At 41.0% G+C, this 19115-nt stretch overlaps 1 protein-coding gene across 3 annotated transcripts in view; it reads left to right on the forward strand.

The window, feature by feature from the left end:
- LOC147679525 (aldehyde dehydrogenase family 3 member B1-like) overlaps positions 1-19115 on the forward strand; it is a 254884-nt gene that overhangs the window by 41657 nt on the left and 194112 nt on the right. For all 3 annotated transcript variants that reach the window (XM_086943110.1, XM_086943109.1, XM_086943111.1), the window contains exon 2: positions 11264-11456. In XM_086943110.1, the coding sequence (XP_086799236.1) occupies positions 11264-11456 (193 nt within the window). The remainder of the gene's footprint in view (positions 1-11263; positions 11457-19115) is intronic.

Raw genomic sequence — 19115 nt, forward strand, 5'->3', positions numbered from 1 at the left:
ACAACACCTAACCAGGGGAACAAGCCTGCTATCCCTTCCGCTTGTTTTACATACAACTTTGTCCGCTATCTCTTCACTCCCGCCTGTGCACCCCTTGTCTCATGTGTGGCTAAACTATGTCGCAGTTAAACCTATCAGTTCCAAAGTGATTTTGTTATCCGGGGAATTGTCTGGAACTCTCTTTTTTTAATCCTCACAGGAGCCACAGAGGCATGTTTAACAGCTTTCTTTGTTTGTTTATGACTTATAGTCCGGGATTTTTGCCCTCTCCGCATTTGAAAGGATTTTTCGATGGCTCCCGCCCCAAGAACAATAACTGGTGGTGTCACCGGGAGCCGCGAATTCCTGTGGAAGATGTCTCTGTTTTTACCAATTTAAATGCAAAAACAGTCAGCCAGTTAAGCAATTAGCATGTCAATGCCGAAGCATGTACGGAGCTTAACCCCGGATTTATTCACGTGGAGAGAAAAGCCCACATTTTTCATACAGTATTCTGACTCTGACCATTTGTGTCTGCAGGTGTGGGGTGACTCACTCCTCTGATAATCAGCCTGCAGCGACACTGGTGCCTTAAGTATGTGTCACTTTAGCCGGAGTTCCCAGCTGTTCCCCCTTGCAAGGTCCAAGTGTGGGACAAAAAATGCCGACTCATGTTTTTGTAACACTTACCCCTTCGTTGTTCGTGTTCAACATATCTTTAGTGGATCTTGATATTTAACATTTTAGGACGTAAACTGCCGGTGTAGGCGATCGTCCTTAAATTATTTCGGAAATCACTGAAATACTTGTTAGCAGTTTGAATACACTATTGGAGTGCAGTCACCAAACTCTGCCAACGGGGTGGGGGGAGGGGTGTTTATTTTAGAAGAAGTGTTTGCAACAAATTGAGAAATCTCATTGTCCCACCCCCATGTACAATTTGTTGTAATCGTCCAGCCTTCAATTACGTTCTAGTACTTGTATTTTACCCATACCGCCCGACTACATTTCTAAAAATTACAGATGCCAATATTCCACGACAAAAATAGGTCTTGCTGACTTTTATGCCATGTGTACTTCCACAAGAAAATATATATATGTAGATCTACTCAGCCCAGCCGTGGTTGCACCAGAAACCAAGAGGCCTCCTATTTCTCTGGGGCGCGTTCATGCGCACGTCACCTCCGTGCACACAGAAGGTGGCTCGCGCGAGTGGACCGTGCACGCATGTGCATACTAATGTTTCTTTCATCCCTGCCCTATCCCTGGGTTTCACCTCACCCCCTATGTCCAACGCATCCACCACCACATCCCCCACCACATCCCCCACCACATCCCCCACCACATCCACCACCACACCCACCACCACCACACCCACCACCACATCCACCACACCCACATCCACCACACCCACATCCACCACACCCACATACACCACACCCACATACACCACACCCACATTCACCACACCCACATTCACCACACCCACATTCACCACACCCACATTCACCACACCCACATTCACCACACCCACATACACCACACCCACATACACCACACCCACATACACCACACCCACATACACCACACCCACATACACCACACCCACATACACCACACCCACATACACCACACCCACATACACCACACCCACATACACCACACCCACATCCACAACATCCACCACCACATCCACCACCACATCCACCACACCCACCACCACCACATCCACCACCAGGTGCAAATGCAATGTTCTTGGATTTTCGTCACAATAAAATACACTGAACATAATTTTACAAACGTTTAAGCTATTGCCATTATAAATTACAATACATTTTATTTAAGTATTAATTATTTACAAAATTAAAAAATTAAAAGCCATTGTTATTTGCAATATCAATACATCTAAGTCACGTAAAGACAACACACATTGCATTACAAATGCTATAGGTGTCACATTTGCGAAAGTTAAAACTATTGACATTGTAACTGACAAAGCTATTACTTTTGCTATTTTCAAAACCAACACATAAATAAAAAAAGTGTCCTTTACAATACCAATTGCTCAAACTTTCCTAATGCGAGACCTATTGCATTTCCAATGCTTGTTTTTTTTTTATCCCTGCTTTCGCCCTTTGTCATGGTTTTTCCTCCCCCTTACCTCCTTATGTGCATTTCTCTCTTTTGCTCTGGTTTAAAGTGTGATGAGTTAAAATTAGTGCCAGTGCCCAAAAATGAGTGCTGATGAGTCCCACCTCCAAACACCGGCTGAAATTGAGCACCGCTTCAACCTCCTCAATAACCACTCTCTTTTGCAGGCCCATCCCTCCTCTCTTCGCTTTCCACACCTGCCTGCCTACACTGATCCCCCATGCCCTGCCTTCCTAAACGTTGTCCTTGTGATAGCTTTCTCTTCATCAGTTCCCTGCTATGCATCTCTCTCTATCGCCCGGTTCCCTCGCACACACTGATTGATGGCTGCTGTCCTCCATATTCAAGGAAATGACAAAGGACTCATACTAAATTAACTAAAGCAGTTCTTTTGTTTGTACATGTAAATGGTGCGACCTATCTATATGAGGGTGACTTCTTCCAGCTCAAACTGTAGATGCAGTCAGACCCTTATATGAATGAATTACATTTTAAATCCACCTACTGGAACCATCATCTTGGAACGTAAACAAAGTACTTGAGCACCGGGTGGTTTACAAACATAATCAAATGCTAGACTCCGAATAGGAAGAGGTGTGGTGTAATTGGAAGTTTGTGTTTCTTGTATATACCAGTTGGGTGAAGTGACTGATAACATTTGTTTACCATTTTTCTTATTAAAGATGAATTTTAATCACATATTTGAGTACATAAGTATGTGTGATCTGCATAAATGTGTTTTCTTATGTTTCACTATTTTGTTAATAAATCCACAATTCTTTTATTTTTAATTTAAAAGAAAGTTTATTTTGAAGAAATACATAATTAATAAAAACTACAATACGCTTAACAATAAATGAGTTAATGGCTTAATTAATAAACAGTCAGAAAAATCCAAACAGTTGCATGTGTGAAAAGTGAATGAGCTATTAACAGAGGGAAAGTCAAAGGGAAATAATATAGTACTAATATAAATGTATATATATATTAATATATTAAAGGAGAAGGAGAGCTTAACAATATAAAGAAATATGAGCATTATAAAAAGTAATGGCTGTAAAATAGGTGTAGAAAAGAAAGATAAAAATACAATATATAGTAGTCAGACTATTCGTTCATGGAGGTTTGGGGACTCCTTCCAACAGTGGGTGGTGTTGGGTAAATGTTCGAGCGGAAGTATCTAAGAAAGTAGTTATGTGGGACCATATATGTTCTCTTTTTGATGAGTAGGGATAGAGGGGAAATGTATGCATGATCAAGTCGATGATTGTAACAAACACTATACCACCAAGCTTGAAAAGAAAGTTGTGTGGATAGTTTCCAATTTATTGTGATTTTGTTGGAATGCAATTGCATTTAATACATCTACAATGTCTGTATTACATGTGATGATTTGCCAATGTTAGGAGAGTGTGCCTAAGAAAATGTTCATAGGAGGAAAGGAAATATGAGTGTGAAAGATTGTATTGATTTGATACCAAACTTTCAACCAGATTTGGTGGGTGGGACATGAAAACAGCATATGAAAGAAATCTGCATTTAAAGCATTAGATGACCAACAATTTGGGACAACTGTATGTTTAAACGTATTCAAAGACGCTGGAGCAAACATGAGTCTGTTGTATAAAAGAAAACTGTTTGCGTTGTACTAGTCAATCTTGAGGTCTTACGAACTTTTAGCCATAATTTATCCCAAAAGGTAGTGGACCATGAAGTGTGAAAGTCTCGTTCCCACTGTAGTTCAATATTGGTTTTATTTCTGTGTTCTGGGAGTTTGGTGAGGAATTTGTAGATTAATGAAGCACTTGATTGACACTTAATATGGGAAGGATATTACATTGAGATATTAAGGGGGGTGAGATCGAAAATTGTGAGGACAAAAAAAAAAATACAGATTGAATCAATGCCTTAAATGTAAAAGAATATGATTTTGGTAGGCCATAGAGTGATTGTGCTTCAGGAAAGGTAAGAAAGGTATCATTTGAGTAAAGATGGTGAACCCAAAGCAGACCTTTGACTCGCCAAGTCTTCCAGAATTTAGGTTTGTTGTTAATTGTTAGAGCGAGATTATGCCAAATCGAAGAGTTTAGAAACTGGTCATTATCAGAGAAGTGTGAAATAAGTATAGATTGAAATAGCTTATGAGAAGTTTTATGTATAGGCGCAGATGAAAGTTGTCTTGTGAGTGAACGTAAGAGTTTCTTGGCTTGAGAAAGGAAAGAGAGCTTAATATCTTTCCATAGTGGAGATGAATCTGAAGTTGACTGATTCAAACGTTTGGAGAGTTGCAGCCGCGGTGCGTCCATTGGAGCGGGGGGGCTACGCCCCCACGCCCGCAGCTCCCTCGGCGTTTGAACTTAAGTAAACAATCAGTTTACTTAAGTTCAAAGACGCCGAGGGAGAACTAGTCCGCATGACGTCGGACCGCCCACGAAGGGGGTGGGCGGTTTGGCCTCATGTTGACTGACATGGTGACGGTCACCAGGGGTAGCAGCAAAACACAAGTGCGCATGAGTGGGGACGGAGTGTTAATTTTCGCACCTTGCCCACTCATGCGTACTTGTGTTTTTCCTTGTTTGCGCATGCCCATTAGGAGCTCCTAATGGGCGTGCCTCGGACGAAAATTAGCCGTGCCCTTTGCCATGCCTGGCGCTGCTGCCAGCGCCCGGATTGGCTGGGAGATGCTGCCACTCCACTCCAGTGCAGGGCCGTTCGTGAACAAGGCACCAAAGGGAGCAGGTGGCGCGGACCGGCTGAGGTAAGTTTTCCTTTTCTTTTATATTTATATATTCTATTTAATTGAATTTTGAATTTCCTGGACCCTGCCACCTACCCCCGCGTCACCTCCACCCCGCCCCCACCCTCCCCCCCCCTCCGGCGAGCCGCGCCTGCATGTGAGCACAGGAAATATTTATTTTTTACTGCACACCAAAATGTTTTTTTGCTTATAAGGAAGAATGCGAGGTTTAAACTGTGTTGTATATAGCTATGCGTACTGGTGTAAACGGAAAATGTATGAATATTATGTTTCGAGACGGAAATTGTGATCTCTGTTCAAATAGGAAAGCAACACACCTTCCCCCCGCCATCAGCCTTTGACTGTTCCGAAATGACCCCAGCGCATGCTCACGGTGACGGTTGGTATTCGACTCCGGGACAGCCACATTGGATTGGTTGTAATTTTGGACGTTGTAGCAGGAGGTGCCACTGTGGGTCGGTGAAGTGTGCAGGGAGAGAGACTGGCGGATGCTCTTTCCTCCCTTCGTCTCTGACAGAAGCAGGCGGCCCTGTATACAACACCCTCCCCTTAGTAGACTTACATGTGCAGTAGGGGTAGGAGTCAGGGGCATGTGGAAGGGTTGCTCCCATCCTCCAAGCGTATCTTGGAGTTTATTTGTATGTAATGTGAGAAAGTAATGCCCTCATTACAGTTGTGCAAAGTGTGTCAAATACAACATACCGCCATTTTGATGAGATTGTTGGTATGGGTTGCCAATAGTAAAAAATTCTACCAATGGTAGTTTGGGTTATACTGTGTTATTGTCATAAGACTGTTAGATTTTAATGGGCGTTTTGTGATATCGTTTGTTTTTTAGGGACTCTTGTTTTTGCATATTAAGCTCCAAATATGCTGATGTGTCAACCTTTGATGTATGTGGGTAGTGGGTACAAGTGGTTTGAAAACGGAAACCGGTATGAACAACCCCGCAATTTAGATCAAAGCTAATGACATATGCAAATGGTCTTTAAGTACATTTTGCCCCCTTTGTTACCACTGATGTGACGCAGTATTTTGCACTTGCAGATTGGGTAATTTCCATCACAGCACAGGCTCCAATTATCATGTGCCTTGCCCAGCATCAAGAAAGTGGATTTTCTTCAATGGATTTGGAAAGAGCATGCTTTTTATTAGCACACATAGGCCCCTCTTGTACAGCAGAAATGGCCTCACTCTTGCTGACTGACCCCCTTCCTTAGTTAATTTACTAAAACTAAAACACAGAAGACTTTTGTCTGCCTCCATCATCCATGATGTGAAAACCACCCACAGCAAACAAAGTAAACAACATTGTAAGGTTTATCAATAGCCATATTCTATTACTGTGTGTCCACTTCACACTTTTATTTTTTTTCGAGGGAACTGGGAAGGTGAAATTCCCTATAAACTTACTGACTCATCTGATTTTGAAAAAGGTCAGATATACGAAGTGAAATCTTGCCACGGTGCACTCTGACAGAAAGTTTCCGCCCCACCACTTTCAAATGTCACCAGCCACCCCTGGAGAGTTGTTTAAGAAGAAAGGCATTATGATAGGTCTGAAAATCAGGGAACTTAACACCACCGTGCGACCTATGTATAAGCATAACAAGGGACATACGTATTTTGTTTTTATTCCACAAAAAGATAAAATACAGTACAATTTTTGAACATTTTTATGATTGAATTGTAAATGGGGTAGCAGAAATAGTATAGAGAATAACCGGAACAAGCATCATTTTGATAGTGTCAAGTCTTCCCCACCAGGATAAATCTAGTGGATGCCATTTAGAAACCGAATTAGATGGCATGGTAAGAACTTGAGTCATATTCAGTGATTAAAGTATGATTAATGGAAGGAGCAAACCAAAGACCTAAATATTTAATTTTGTGAGAGTTCCATGCAGATTTAGTGGAAATAATGTCTTGTCTAAAACATAAAACATTGAGAGGAAGGATTTTGCATGTATCTGGATTAAATTTATAATCATAAAGTGAAGAAAAGACAGTATTTTCTGCAGTGAAGGCTAGAAGAGAGTCTTCTGGCTTCGATCGATATAACAAGATATCATCCGCAAAGACACTCATTTTAATGTGGGTTTTACCATTTTGGAAACCATGAATATTTGGTTTTTGTTTATTTTTAGCAAGAAAAGGTTCCAATGCAAGAATGAAAAGGAGTGGGGAAAGGGGGCACCCTTGGCAACACCTCTTTGCAAATTGAAAGAGTTGGAAATAGAACTGTTAACAAAAAAGCTTTGGGTGATGTATATAATAGAGAAATATAAGAAATAAATTTAGGTCCAAAGCCAAATCAGGAGAGTGTATGAAAAATAAAAGACCAATCCATGCGATCAAAAGCTTTCTCAGCATCGAGAGAGATAGCTTCAAGTAAATAAGGATTTTTCTTTGATTTATATATCTATGTTAAAGAAAGTCCTAGTATTATCGGAGATGGATCTACCTTTAATGAGCCACATTGTTCTGTACAAATAATAGATGGTAAAAATGACTCTATTCGAAGTGTGAGTATTTTAGCAAATATTTTATAATCGGAATTGACTAAAGATATTAGTCTTTAGTTTTTACAAAATTGAAGACTTCTCTCTTCTTTAGGGATTAAGCAAATAAGAGCGTCTTGAAAAGCACCATTAGAGGTATTTATTCGAGGAAATGAAATATGCAAAAGAGAGAGTAGAGATACGGTAGAAGCGATTTTATAAAATTGGGAATAAAATTCTATGGGGCACCCATCTGGACCAGGTGCCTTCCCTGTTTTGATGAGTTTTAAAGCGTGGGAAATATCCTTAACAGAAATGTCTTTTTCCAATGGTAAAAAGTCAATATCGGTGGAAAAATGTTCTCGAAGCAAGATAATTCTGTACCTCAGAGTCTGGAAAGACTTCGGGGGTACAAAGAAAGATATAATATTCTGAACTCCTCTAAAATAGCTAAATTTTTAGTCGCCGTAGATGAATCGGAGTTTTGAATATAGTCAATATTTGTATGGTCTTTCCTGACCTTAAGATATTAGGCAAGAAATGTGCCATCTTTATTCTGGCCACCATAATAGCGAGCACTACCTCTAGGATAGGAGCTGGCATTTTCTGTAGATAGTTTGTTCTATTTAAATTTTTCTGCAATAAGATTATTAAGATCGGCTTTAGAATTAGTAGCAGTATAGAGTGTTTCTAACAGCTTAATTTTTTTGAGAAATTCAAAAGCATTTTGGGAGTTTTGTTTGTTTTTTCTTTTTAGCGACATAAGCGATAATAAAATCTCTGGTTGAAGCTTTACAAGCATCCCATACAACAATGAAAGATGAAACCGAGGCTATATTACGGTTAAAGAAATCAGTAATAAAGCTCTCAAAAGAAGAAGTAAAAATCTGATCAATTAGTAAAGAGGTTTTAAATCGCCACCTTTTGTTGGTCACATTAACAGGTAATTCTAAATCTAAGATTACTTGAGCATGGTCCGCAATCAATATAGAGTGAATGTCTGCTTGTCTTATGTGCTGTGGTAATGATTTAGAAAAAAATAAGTAGTCTACGCGTGATTGGGAAAGATAAGAAAAAAGTGTATTCACGAAGTTGTGGGTTACAGAATCTCCAAGAATCAACAAGAGACCTATGGGAAATTAGGGTGTTGAAATGTTGGTGCATTGGAGAGGGGATAAACGGTGCCTTGGAGGAACGATCTATGTATGGGTCGACAACTAAGTCACAATCACCACCGAAAGTAACATAGAGCGTAGGAATAGACATCTAAAGAGTGGATATGTGAGGCCAAAATTAATTGTCGGGCTTAGTAGAAGCATTGACATTAATCAAAGAAATCAGTATATTGTTATCTCTAAGGTGAACAATTAACCAACGCCCTTCATCGTCTGAGTCCTCAGATAGAAGAGAAATTTTAAGTTTCTTGTAACAAAGAATCAATGTCCCATTTCTTTTGCTTGTACCGGGAGAGGACAAGAAATTCCTCACCCATTGACGTTTAAGTTTTAAAACTTCTGAAGTAACCAAATGGGACTCTTGTAAGAAAATATTTGCTTTGAGGTTAGCTAAATGGGTAAGAGCACTCTGTCTTTTTGATAGGTGTACCTAAACCTTTGACATTCCAGGAAACAATACGGAGCGTCATTTATAAAAAAAATACAAGGAAAGAGAGAGATGCTCAAAAATTTACAGCAAACATGAACATAGTAAAAAATTTGCAATAAACAGAATAACCAACAACAAAGCACTCAAATAGAGATAAGATGTGTAATAAAACGAAAATGTAATAAAAGTAAAGAAGAGAAGTATAGATAAGGGATAAAAGGAAGGAAAGAAGGAGAGCGTGAAAAAATAGATATAAAGAACCATGAAACATACCAAAGGCTGAAACATGAATAGAGGGTGTTGAGGCCACAAAGAAAAGACAAAAAATCCAGCGAAACAACTTCGGGGGGAAATCGTGAGGAGGGCAATGTTCCAGATGAGACTATTCAGTGGAGGGTGGAAACAGGGGAGACCGACACCTGGAAAACAGAAAAATAGGGAAAAAGTTCATGAAAAGCAAATGGAAACAGTGTAAAATTACAGTTGTCATAGGTGGTATTATCAAGTAGAAGACGATCTTGTGAATTCCATAGATTCTTCTCTACAGCTGTCATGAAAACGTTCAAGTAAAGCTGGATCTTCGTAGGTGGTGGTTTTATTTTTGTAAGTCACTTTAAAGAGGCAAGGATGGATTAAACCAAATCTGGCATTTAAATCACTTGGTGCTGGTCTTATTACTAGAAAACCTTTCAGTTTGTCTGCTGTGACTTTGGCGTAGTCTTGTGAGAAAAATAACTGGGAGCCTTGCCAGGAAGTGCGACATTTAAATTTGACTGCCTGCAAAACTTTTAACAAGTCAGTATAGCCTAGGAAGTTAATTATTACGCCCTTTGGTTTACGTTAAGTTGATGAAGTATGTGTGGTATGGCCAAGTCTGTGCGCTCTTTGTATATTCAATGAAGGAGATTCTGGAAATTCCAGTACCTGTGGAAGAAAGGTATAGGATTGGAACCTTCCAATCCTTCAGCTAAGCCATAGATTCGTAGATTATTGTGTCTACTATGATTTTCAAGATTTTCCACTTGTTTCTGGAGTTGGAGGATTTCTGCTTTCATAGGAATAATCTGCTGTGAAGAAGCTTGTAAAGATTCGACCTGACATTCCTCTGAATTAATCTTGCTTTCAGGAGAGGTGGTTGGCGAAGGAGTTTTTTAAAAATTTGTTTAGTGGAGGACAGAACAGACGAAGAAGTTGGTTTGGAGGCCTTTTTGCCTTTTTAATATAGGCGAAAGAGAACTAGAAGTAGGAGTAAACGAAGATGAAGACTCTGCAGGATGGGGTATGGTGATTGGTGTTGAGTCATCCATTTCACGTTGTAATACTGAAAAGAGGTTAGAAGTAGGCACCACAGTGGACTATGGATGTAAAGTAGAGGTAGAAGATGAAGCAGGGCCTCAACCAGATTTGATTCTCCCCATAGATATGTATACTCCAACAACAAAGTGCAGTTTGTGTGAAGAAATGCACGCGAAACAAAATAATGCAACCAGCTGAAATTCCGTAAGTCTTATGTGGTAATATTAGCTGTTTCAATAAAGTAGTACAACCAGCTGAGAATTAGCAATCTTAATGTGAGAGTGTTAGCTGTTTCAGTGAAATTCAGGCAGTTTATCTGTTAAATACAAGAACCACTCGACATTAGAGCAAGACTATGCTGAGAGGAAGCATAGTAGCAGACTTGTATTACATCCTTGCATGTTTTGTCCTTCAGGAAAGTACTGTTTGTGAGGAGCCGGTGCCATGAATAAAACTGAGTGAAACAAAAACAGAAAGGCGGCTGCAATCCAGTCACGGAACGAGCAGCAAGTTCACAACACAAAGCGCGAAAATGCGATCTTACTGCGCTTAGCAAAAGGCATTGTTAGATGTAGGAATGGCTCAGCCAGAAAGTCCTGGGGTGGGAGCAGGTGTCTGAGAGCTTCCACCAGTCGAAAGAGTCACATTCCTCGGATTGCGACGCGGAGCGGGGTCAACCAGCCGCCATCTTCATCATCGTCAAACCACGCTCACCCACAATTCTTTTGACTTAATTTAATTTGAATCGCATTAGGGCAAATAATTACCCCTTTGGCTCATGACTGTGCGAATCTTGTAATATATTATAACGTGTTTCTTTTAAAAAAAAGTGTTTTTTTTTTCGATTAAGCCCCTTAAGTGTATTTTTTGTAATTATTCCTCATTGTGATATGTTAAATGTGGATTAACATGGATGGTTTTATGACTGAGATGTAACATCAGCTCTGAATAAAACCTCTTTTCACTTCTGCAGGACAGTGGTTGAGCCTCGGAAACCCTCCACCTCTTTGATTTGTGAAGAAGCCCTTCGAAAGTCCCGGGGTGCGCTCGCATCTGGGAAAACCAGGACTTTGGAGTTTCGAATTGCTCAATTAGAAGCTATTTTTCAGATGCTTGAAAACAATGAAAATCCGTTTGTAGAAGCATTGCAGAAGGATTTGCGTCGGGTATGTATGAGCTGTACAAGTGCTGCATCTTTTTTTGTTTTTTTAACTTTGTCAGATATAAGGGGATCTCGCTGAATATTTTGGGGGCCTTATTCACAAAAGTGCCAGCTTTTAAATATTGTTTTCTCATGGGTTTGCTTCTACATTTGTTATATATTTCTGAAAATATTAAGATTCACAAAGAATATGTTCAAAATGTCCACATATGTAACATTGACACATGTGCAATTGCATATTTTTAGCTTTCCATTTCTTCAACTGGGAAAATATTTTTCCCTGCTGAGGAACTACTTCTACCACACCTCCATTCCATATGGATGTGGTTTCATCCTCCATTCTCATCCTGAAATGTACATGTTCTTGCTCTTAATGGGAGTTCGTTTGTTTGGAAGATGTAAAGCAATACCAGCAAATGTATGATTAATGGAGAGGACCCACCTATAGGTTCCCCAAGAACCTCCTCTAAATCTCCACGCTTCACAATGCTACTGCACCCCAGTGGAATTACATATCCATCTATGAATGAGTCACAACATGACTGGCTTTTCACTTTTTTTTCACTGTTCAAGATGAAAGACAATAATCCTGGAACATGAAGTATATAAAACAAGCATTTGCAATTCAGTGGGTCTCGCATATGCATTTTGCTATTGGCATTGTAAATGGCAATGCCTTTCATTTATGTGTTTTCAAAACCTGATGGGACGACCTCTGGTGGCCGGCGGAGATGAGTGAACCGCCAAAACCAGCCCAGAAGGCAAAAAACCTGAGGGTGTTGATTGATAATAAATTAACCTTATCTCACCAGACCAATGCCATTGTGTCTGCCTCCCACTTTCTGATGAAGAAACTCATGAAGATCCTACCTTATATCCCCACCGACTCTAGAACCACACTAATACAGTTAAAACTGGACTAATGTAATGGACTCTATCTGAATATGCAGAAACCATACCAAATAAAGCTCCAGATGGTGCAAAATGCAGCCGCTAGACTTCTTCTGAATGTCCCTAAGTGCAAATCAGTAGCCAAGGAAATTCAAAGACTCCACTGGCTCCCGGTGGCGCAAAATATTACATCTAAGTCATTATGTCTAGCATACAAGGCACTGAGCAACACAGGACCATAATTTCTTAGAAATCTCTTTTCCTGGTATGAACTGGCCATACAACTACGTTCCACAGGCACCAGACTTATGAAAGTTCTGAGGATCTAGATCTCCGATTGGGGAGGCCAAAGCCTCTCGTTTGGCACTGCAAAACTATGGGACATGCTTCCAATCAAGCTCAGAAGCGCAAGCTCACTCATCTTCTCTAGAAAAGAGATTAAAATGTGGCTACTTTAGAACTAGACGATCCTTCTTTGCTAACTGCAGCCCTAACGCCAAGACACCTCCGGGTATTCGTTTGCTCAATACATTTTATAAACATTAACATTACACACGCACTTTGTACTTATAGTCCTTGCTTACGAAAGGCATGGCTTGTGGTAAAAGAGGCGCAGTTACTGCCAGGCTTGCTTTTCGTAAGCAACAACTATAAATGCAGAGTACGTGTTTACGCACCGTATGCAAGTTTCTAAAATAGATAAATAAGGCATTGTCATTTACAATGCCAATAGCTCAAACTAACGCAAATGCGAGCCCTACTGCAATGCAAATGCTTGTGCATCATATGTCCAGGCAAATTTCACTACATTTGGGTCATTTGAAATATGTTCCAGTTATCGGTCACACAAACTGGAATGTACTTGATGTTACAAACCTCTGAATGCAGTAAACAAGTGCCATTGATTTTAACACTTTCTTTCAAACATTAAAGCTACTGAACATGAAACCCGGGTGGTTTAAAGTAGATTCCTAAAGTTTAAAATGGAAAATCTGTTTGTGGAAAAGGCAAATGAGTAGGCTTACCTGTGCTTAACTCAAAGTTGCTTTCTGACAGCCTTTCCATGTCAGGAAGGCCGGCACAGAAGGGCTGTCAGAAACAGACCTCGTAATCCTGATGGCGGGACGCCGTCCATAGGGGATTACGGTGTAGGCCCGACTGGCCAGAAGACTCGGAGAGTGGGTTGGAACTGTGTTGGAATGACCAGCCAGTTTATGCTCCTACTGCTGACATCATAATTTGGCGGTCAGTCCGCACACCAACCGTGTCGGTTGGAATGCCTCCGACCATGGTTGGAAAGCTTCCCACTAGCTTTCCGACTGACCTCATAATTGGCCCCTGAGTGTTCACTGCCAACACAGCATATATTTCACATTGAAAGCGGCTCGTAAGCCCTGGAATCTGCCACTTTCAGGGCAACTTCAGGTACAAAATGCACAAATACTGTGTCACCCAATAAGAGGCTTCATTATCTGGGTTGTCCTCTATTCGCTCCTTAGCAGGCATTGTAGCAAGTCTTTCACTTTACGTTGCGCCCCACTATTTGTGGGAGCCCCCCCCTTTCTTGATTGGATGGATGGATGCCACATCATCCACTTAAATCTAGGGATGGTGGATATACCGGGGAAGGGAGGTACTCAGATTTAAGCGAGTAATGTGTGTTCCATTACCATTGTGTAAATATACAGGAAAGATTACTAACATCTATGCCAGTTTTTCCACCAATATGAAGTCGGGAATTGAATTTATTGAAAATGATAATCTCATAAATACTCCAGTGTACCTAGGCTCTTTCGACGTTCCTCCCTTTGAGGCATTGGCCAAAATGTGTAAGAACATCAAATCAGGCTCTCCTCGAGACCCTGCGCCTCCTAAAATTCTAGCTGAAGCTTTCTTTGTACTAGAACCTCATTTCAGACACCTGCTTCAAATCTCCTTCTCCACGGCTTGTTTACCTATGGAATGGAAACAAGCTGTAGTGCTACCGATTTAAAAAAAAAAAAAAAAAAAGCCGAACATGAGTCATGACATATTGGAGAATCTTCGCCCAATATCTTTGCTACCTTACCTTGCAAAGCTAGCTGAGAAAATTGCTAATGCCCAACTCATGGTCCATCTAGAAGCCCATAATGCTTTTCATAAATCTCAATCGGGGTTCAGATCAAACTTTTCCACAGAGACAGCTCTCCTGAGGGCTATTGAAACCCTACGAGAGGGAGCGGATGAGGGTAAGACCATGGCTCTCATCATGCTGGATCTCAGTGCCGCGTTTGACACTGTAGCGCATTCCATCCTGCTACAGTGTCTAAGCGGGGGTCACCAAAAAGGCACTGGGATGGTTGAAAGCCTTTCTTATCAACAGGAGCTTTCAAGTCCAAAGAGGGACCTTTCTCTCAGACAGTGTGATGCTAGAACAGGGGGTGCCTCAGGGCTCGGCCCTGAGTCCCACCCTGTTTAATTTGTACATGGCTCCCCTGGCAGAAGTGGTGCAGTCGTTCGGCGTAGAGCTTGTCTCTTACGCCGACGATACGCAACTTCTAATATCACTGTCAGAAGCCCCTTCCCTGGAAGCAGACAACTTCAATGCTTGCATGTGTAAGCTTGCCACTTGGATGACAGAGCACTGTCTTAAATTAAATGGCACAAAAACGGAGGTTCTTATAATCGGGGGCAATGAGACAAAATGGACGAAAGAATGGTGGCCCAACTGTCTGGGTCCCTTGCCTACTCCCAACCGGGAAACAAAAAACTTAGGTGTCTGGGTAGACAACAAGTTGTCTTTTGATAGCCATATCAAGAAAACAGTAGGCAAATGTTTTGGAGTAATGAAAACGCTCAATCGCACCTTGGACCTGCTACCTCTGAACTCCAGGCGTACCATGACGCAGGCACTCATCACATCCCGTATTGATTATGGGAATGTGCTGCTCCTGGGCACATCTGCTAAAAACATCAAGAGGCTACAGGTCCTGCAAAATTCTGCAGCACGCCTGGTGTTAAGACTTCCCCGTAGAGCCCCCTCGGGGCCCTCTCTGGCCTCCCTCCACTGGCTACCTATTAGCAAGAGGATTGCTTTCAAAGCTCTACTATGGTGCCATAGGATAATTCACCAAAAAGCGCCGGATTATATGTCGGATTTAGCATCCCTGTATGAACAGAATAGATCCCTTAGATCTAAAGGAATGGGCTTGCTCAGAACATCGCGCCCCAAAAAAGCCAGAATGGGAGGCAGGTCCTTCCGCTCACTGGCGGCCAAGCACTGGAATCTCCTTCCTACGAACATTAGGCTAGAGACTAATGAGGCCTCTTTTAGAAAGATGCTGAAAACCTTTTTATTCACTTCGTAGTGGTCCTGCTTTTTCCCTCCTCCTAACATGCTCTCTCCACAGCGCGGGGACACGCCGGGAGGCGTCACCAGGCGCTTTATAAACCCCTTTAAACTAAACTAAATATATGTGGTAGAAGGCACTATCGCTTTAAGTAGATTAAAAATGAACATTAAGCTAAAATTAAGGATGTCTTCTGAATGACAATGGGCTGTTTTATTGTACCATCAGGTACAGGTGAAACATTGATCGAAGCATGTATGTATTTGTTGCTTTCTTAAATTTGATTCTAACTTTTTAATTTGAAGAGTATTATGGATTTTTACTGAATAGGTTTTAAAATATTTCAAAACAATAGTATTTTAATACACAAGAGTACTTTACTAAATAATATAGTAATCTCTTTCTGAGATTAATGCAATGCTAGTTTATACGAGTGCCTTATTCCCTTACTGTATTTTAATTAAGATTTTTCTGGGGTGTGTAGTTATGTTCAGTTTGTAAAATGTTAGGTTTACTTAAGATTTACCATTGCTGATATTTAAAAATCCATTGTTAAAAAATGGTTTAGTCGTTGCGCAATAATCAGGCAACACTGATGTTTAAAGCGTAAAAGGCCATTTATTAGGACCAGGATGCGCAAACATAAACAACAACCAAATACACAATAATCCACAACAAAAATCCCCTTCTCCTACATCAACTCAACCTTCATACACTCCGGACTCATCTTCCATTCCATTCCATGACCCATTCTGTTCTTCATCCCTCTCTTCAGATCTTTCTTAGCATCCTGGCATTACACTCATGCCTACAGCCCCCCCCCCATCATTCACTGTTCCCCCTCACGAGAGGTGGGTGCGCCCACTAGTGACTCCCCCACCCCTCCCAAGTAACGCCAACCCTGCAGCCCGTACTGAACTGGCACACTTTGCCGACCCTACCCCTGAACCCTAATAACTGTAGGGTGGGTGGGAGGCCTTAATTAACTACCCCACCTGACGATGCCAGAATGCAGTAAGAGGAAGTCACCTTCCTCTCCTGCATTCTTATACCACCCCCCAAACCACACCCTAACCCCAGCCTGGCCCTACCCGCGCGAACGACCCCGGGGGAAGACTAGACTGCGTCTTTCACTTCCCCCGGGGCCCTGCATTGCGCAACAATTAGGCCACACTGATGTTTAAAGCATAAAATGCCATTTATTAGGACCAGGCTGCACAAACATAAATAACAACCAAATACACAATAATCAACAACAAAAATTACCCCAACATCAACTCAACCTTCATACACTCTGGACTCACCTTCCATTCCATTCCATTCCATGACCCATTCCGTTCTTCATCCCTCTCTTCAGATCTCTCTTAGCATCCTGGCTTTACTCTCATGCCTACAGTCCCCCCCCCCCCCATCATTCACTCTTCCCCCCTCACGAGAGGTGGGTGCGCCCGCTAGTGACTTCCCCCACCCCTCCCAAATACCGCCAACCAGGGACCCCCCTTTAGGGCGGTTACCTGCCCCCCCTGGGGACCTACTGTGCATCTTTCGCCCCCATTCCCTCAAGCATCCCTGTAACACCATATCGCCTTGTTCCACAACTTGCTGACCACATCTCATCTCCATCATGAAATAGGCGTTCCCCATTGTCGAAAGATGCACACCGTCATCCCTAAAGAGTAGTCGTTCTTCCAGTCGTAGTCCAGGGTGAGCTATCACCTTAATGCCTTTCTCTTTGCAAAAAACCCTCATCGCCCTGTTCAATTTCCTTCGAGCCTTCTCAACTGCCCCATGTTTGAGTGCCCCTTTCCAAATCCGTTGTACAAACCTGGACACCCAATCAACCCTTGTAGGCTTGGGCAATTTGTGATCAAGATATAGGGTGACTACAAGGGATTTTATTTTTAATCTGACTCAATTATTTTGTCTATTCGATGGTTCATTCATTAGAACCCCATGTATCCTCAGGATTACTTATCAGATAAGTCAAAACAAATCTTTTTAAACAGATGATTCAATCAATTTTTACAGAATAGGAAGCACACAGCAGACGAAGGTATATGTTTTTAAAAAAAATATTGTTTATATTGATATAAATCGCAAGAATAAATCAATGGGGATAAAAAGTAAGCAAAGCTATACAAAAACAGTCATGTATGGCAACATAAACATATTTTGATTGACAATTCATAACAGCAGAATCAGCTCCATTACATAAATGAGGAAACCAGAGTCAACAATGTATCGTAGTATCCTGGAGTATAAATAGCTGAGGAGATGATGCTTATGTCGACGTTTCGGTCTCAAGTTTTCATCAACAAGACCATCATCAGGACTAGATTTTTTAAACTGTAACCCCTTGGATCGATCCAGATTCTAAAGTGGATCTTCAAAACTAATTCAGTAAGTTCAACCTGGGGTAATTTCAAGACGTGATCTCAGTTCAAAATAATGTGTGGCTGAAGTTAGTGTCTTCAAAATAAATCTGTGACCCGATTGTTCTAAGCAGGCGTAAAATGAGAAATGATCACCTGTTTTAGATTGTAATTTTCTAAACGTCTAGGATACACAGTCATCCATAGATAGTGTTGAACGCAGACAAGCAACCAAGTATTGATTAGAGGGTCCGGTTATGAGGTTCAAGGAGTCACTCCGCCACCAGTACGCAAAGGTTTGGAAAATTACAATCTAAAACAGGTGATAATTTCTCATTTTACGCCTGCTTAGAACAATCGGGTCACGGATTTATTTTGAAGGCACTAACTTCAGCCACACATTATTTTGAACTGAGATTACGTCTTGAAATTACCCCAGGTTGAATTTACTGAATTAATTTTGAAGATCCACTTTAGAATCTGGATCGATCCAAGGGGTTACAGTTTGAAAAATCTAGTCCTGATGATGGTCTTGTTGATGAAAACTTAAGAGACCGAAACGTCGACATAAGCATCATCTCCTCAGCTATGTATACTCCAGGATACTACGATACATTGTTGACTCTGGTTTCCTCATTTATGTAATGGAGCAGATTCTGCTGTTATGAATTGTCAATCAAAATATGTTTGTTGCCATTCATGACTGTTTTTGTATAGCTTTGCTTACTTTTTATCCCCATTGATTTATTCTTGTGATTTGTATCAATATAAACAATATTTTTTTTAAAAACATATACCTTCGTCTGCTGTGTGCTTCCTATTCTGTAAAAAATTGATTGAATCATCTGTTTAAAAAGATTTGTTTTGACTTATCTGATAAGTAATCCTGAGGATACATGGGGTTCTAGTGAATGAACCATCGAATAGACAAAATAATTGAGTCAGGTTAAAAATAAAATCCCTTGTAGTCACCTTTCCAAATCCGCCTAGGTAGAAATTCAGTCCATGCAATACAAGTCCCAGACAATCTTTGCTTCATTACTTCCAAGTCTCTTTGCATCAGCTGTAAGA

This window comes from Lissotriton vulgaris, chromosome 11 (assembly GCF_964263255.1).
Source record: "Lissotriton vulgaris chromosome 11, aLisVul1.2, whole genome shotgun sequence".
NCBI classification, from domain to species: domain Eukaryota; kingdom Metazoa; phylum Chordata; class Amphibia; order Caudata; family Salamandridae; genus Lissotriton; species Lissotriton vulgaris.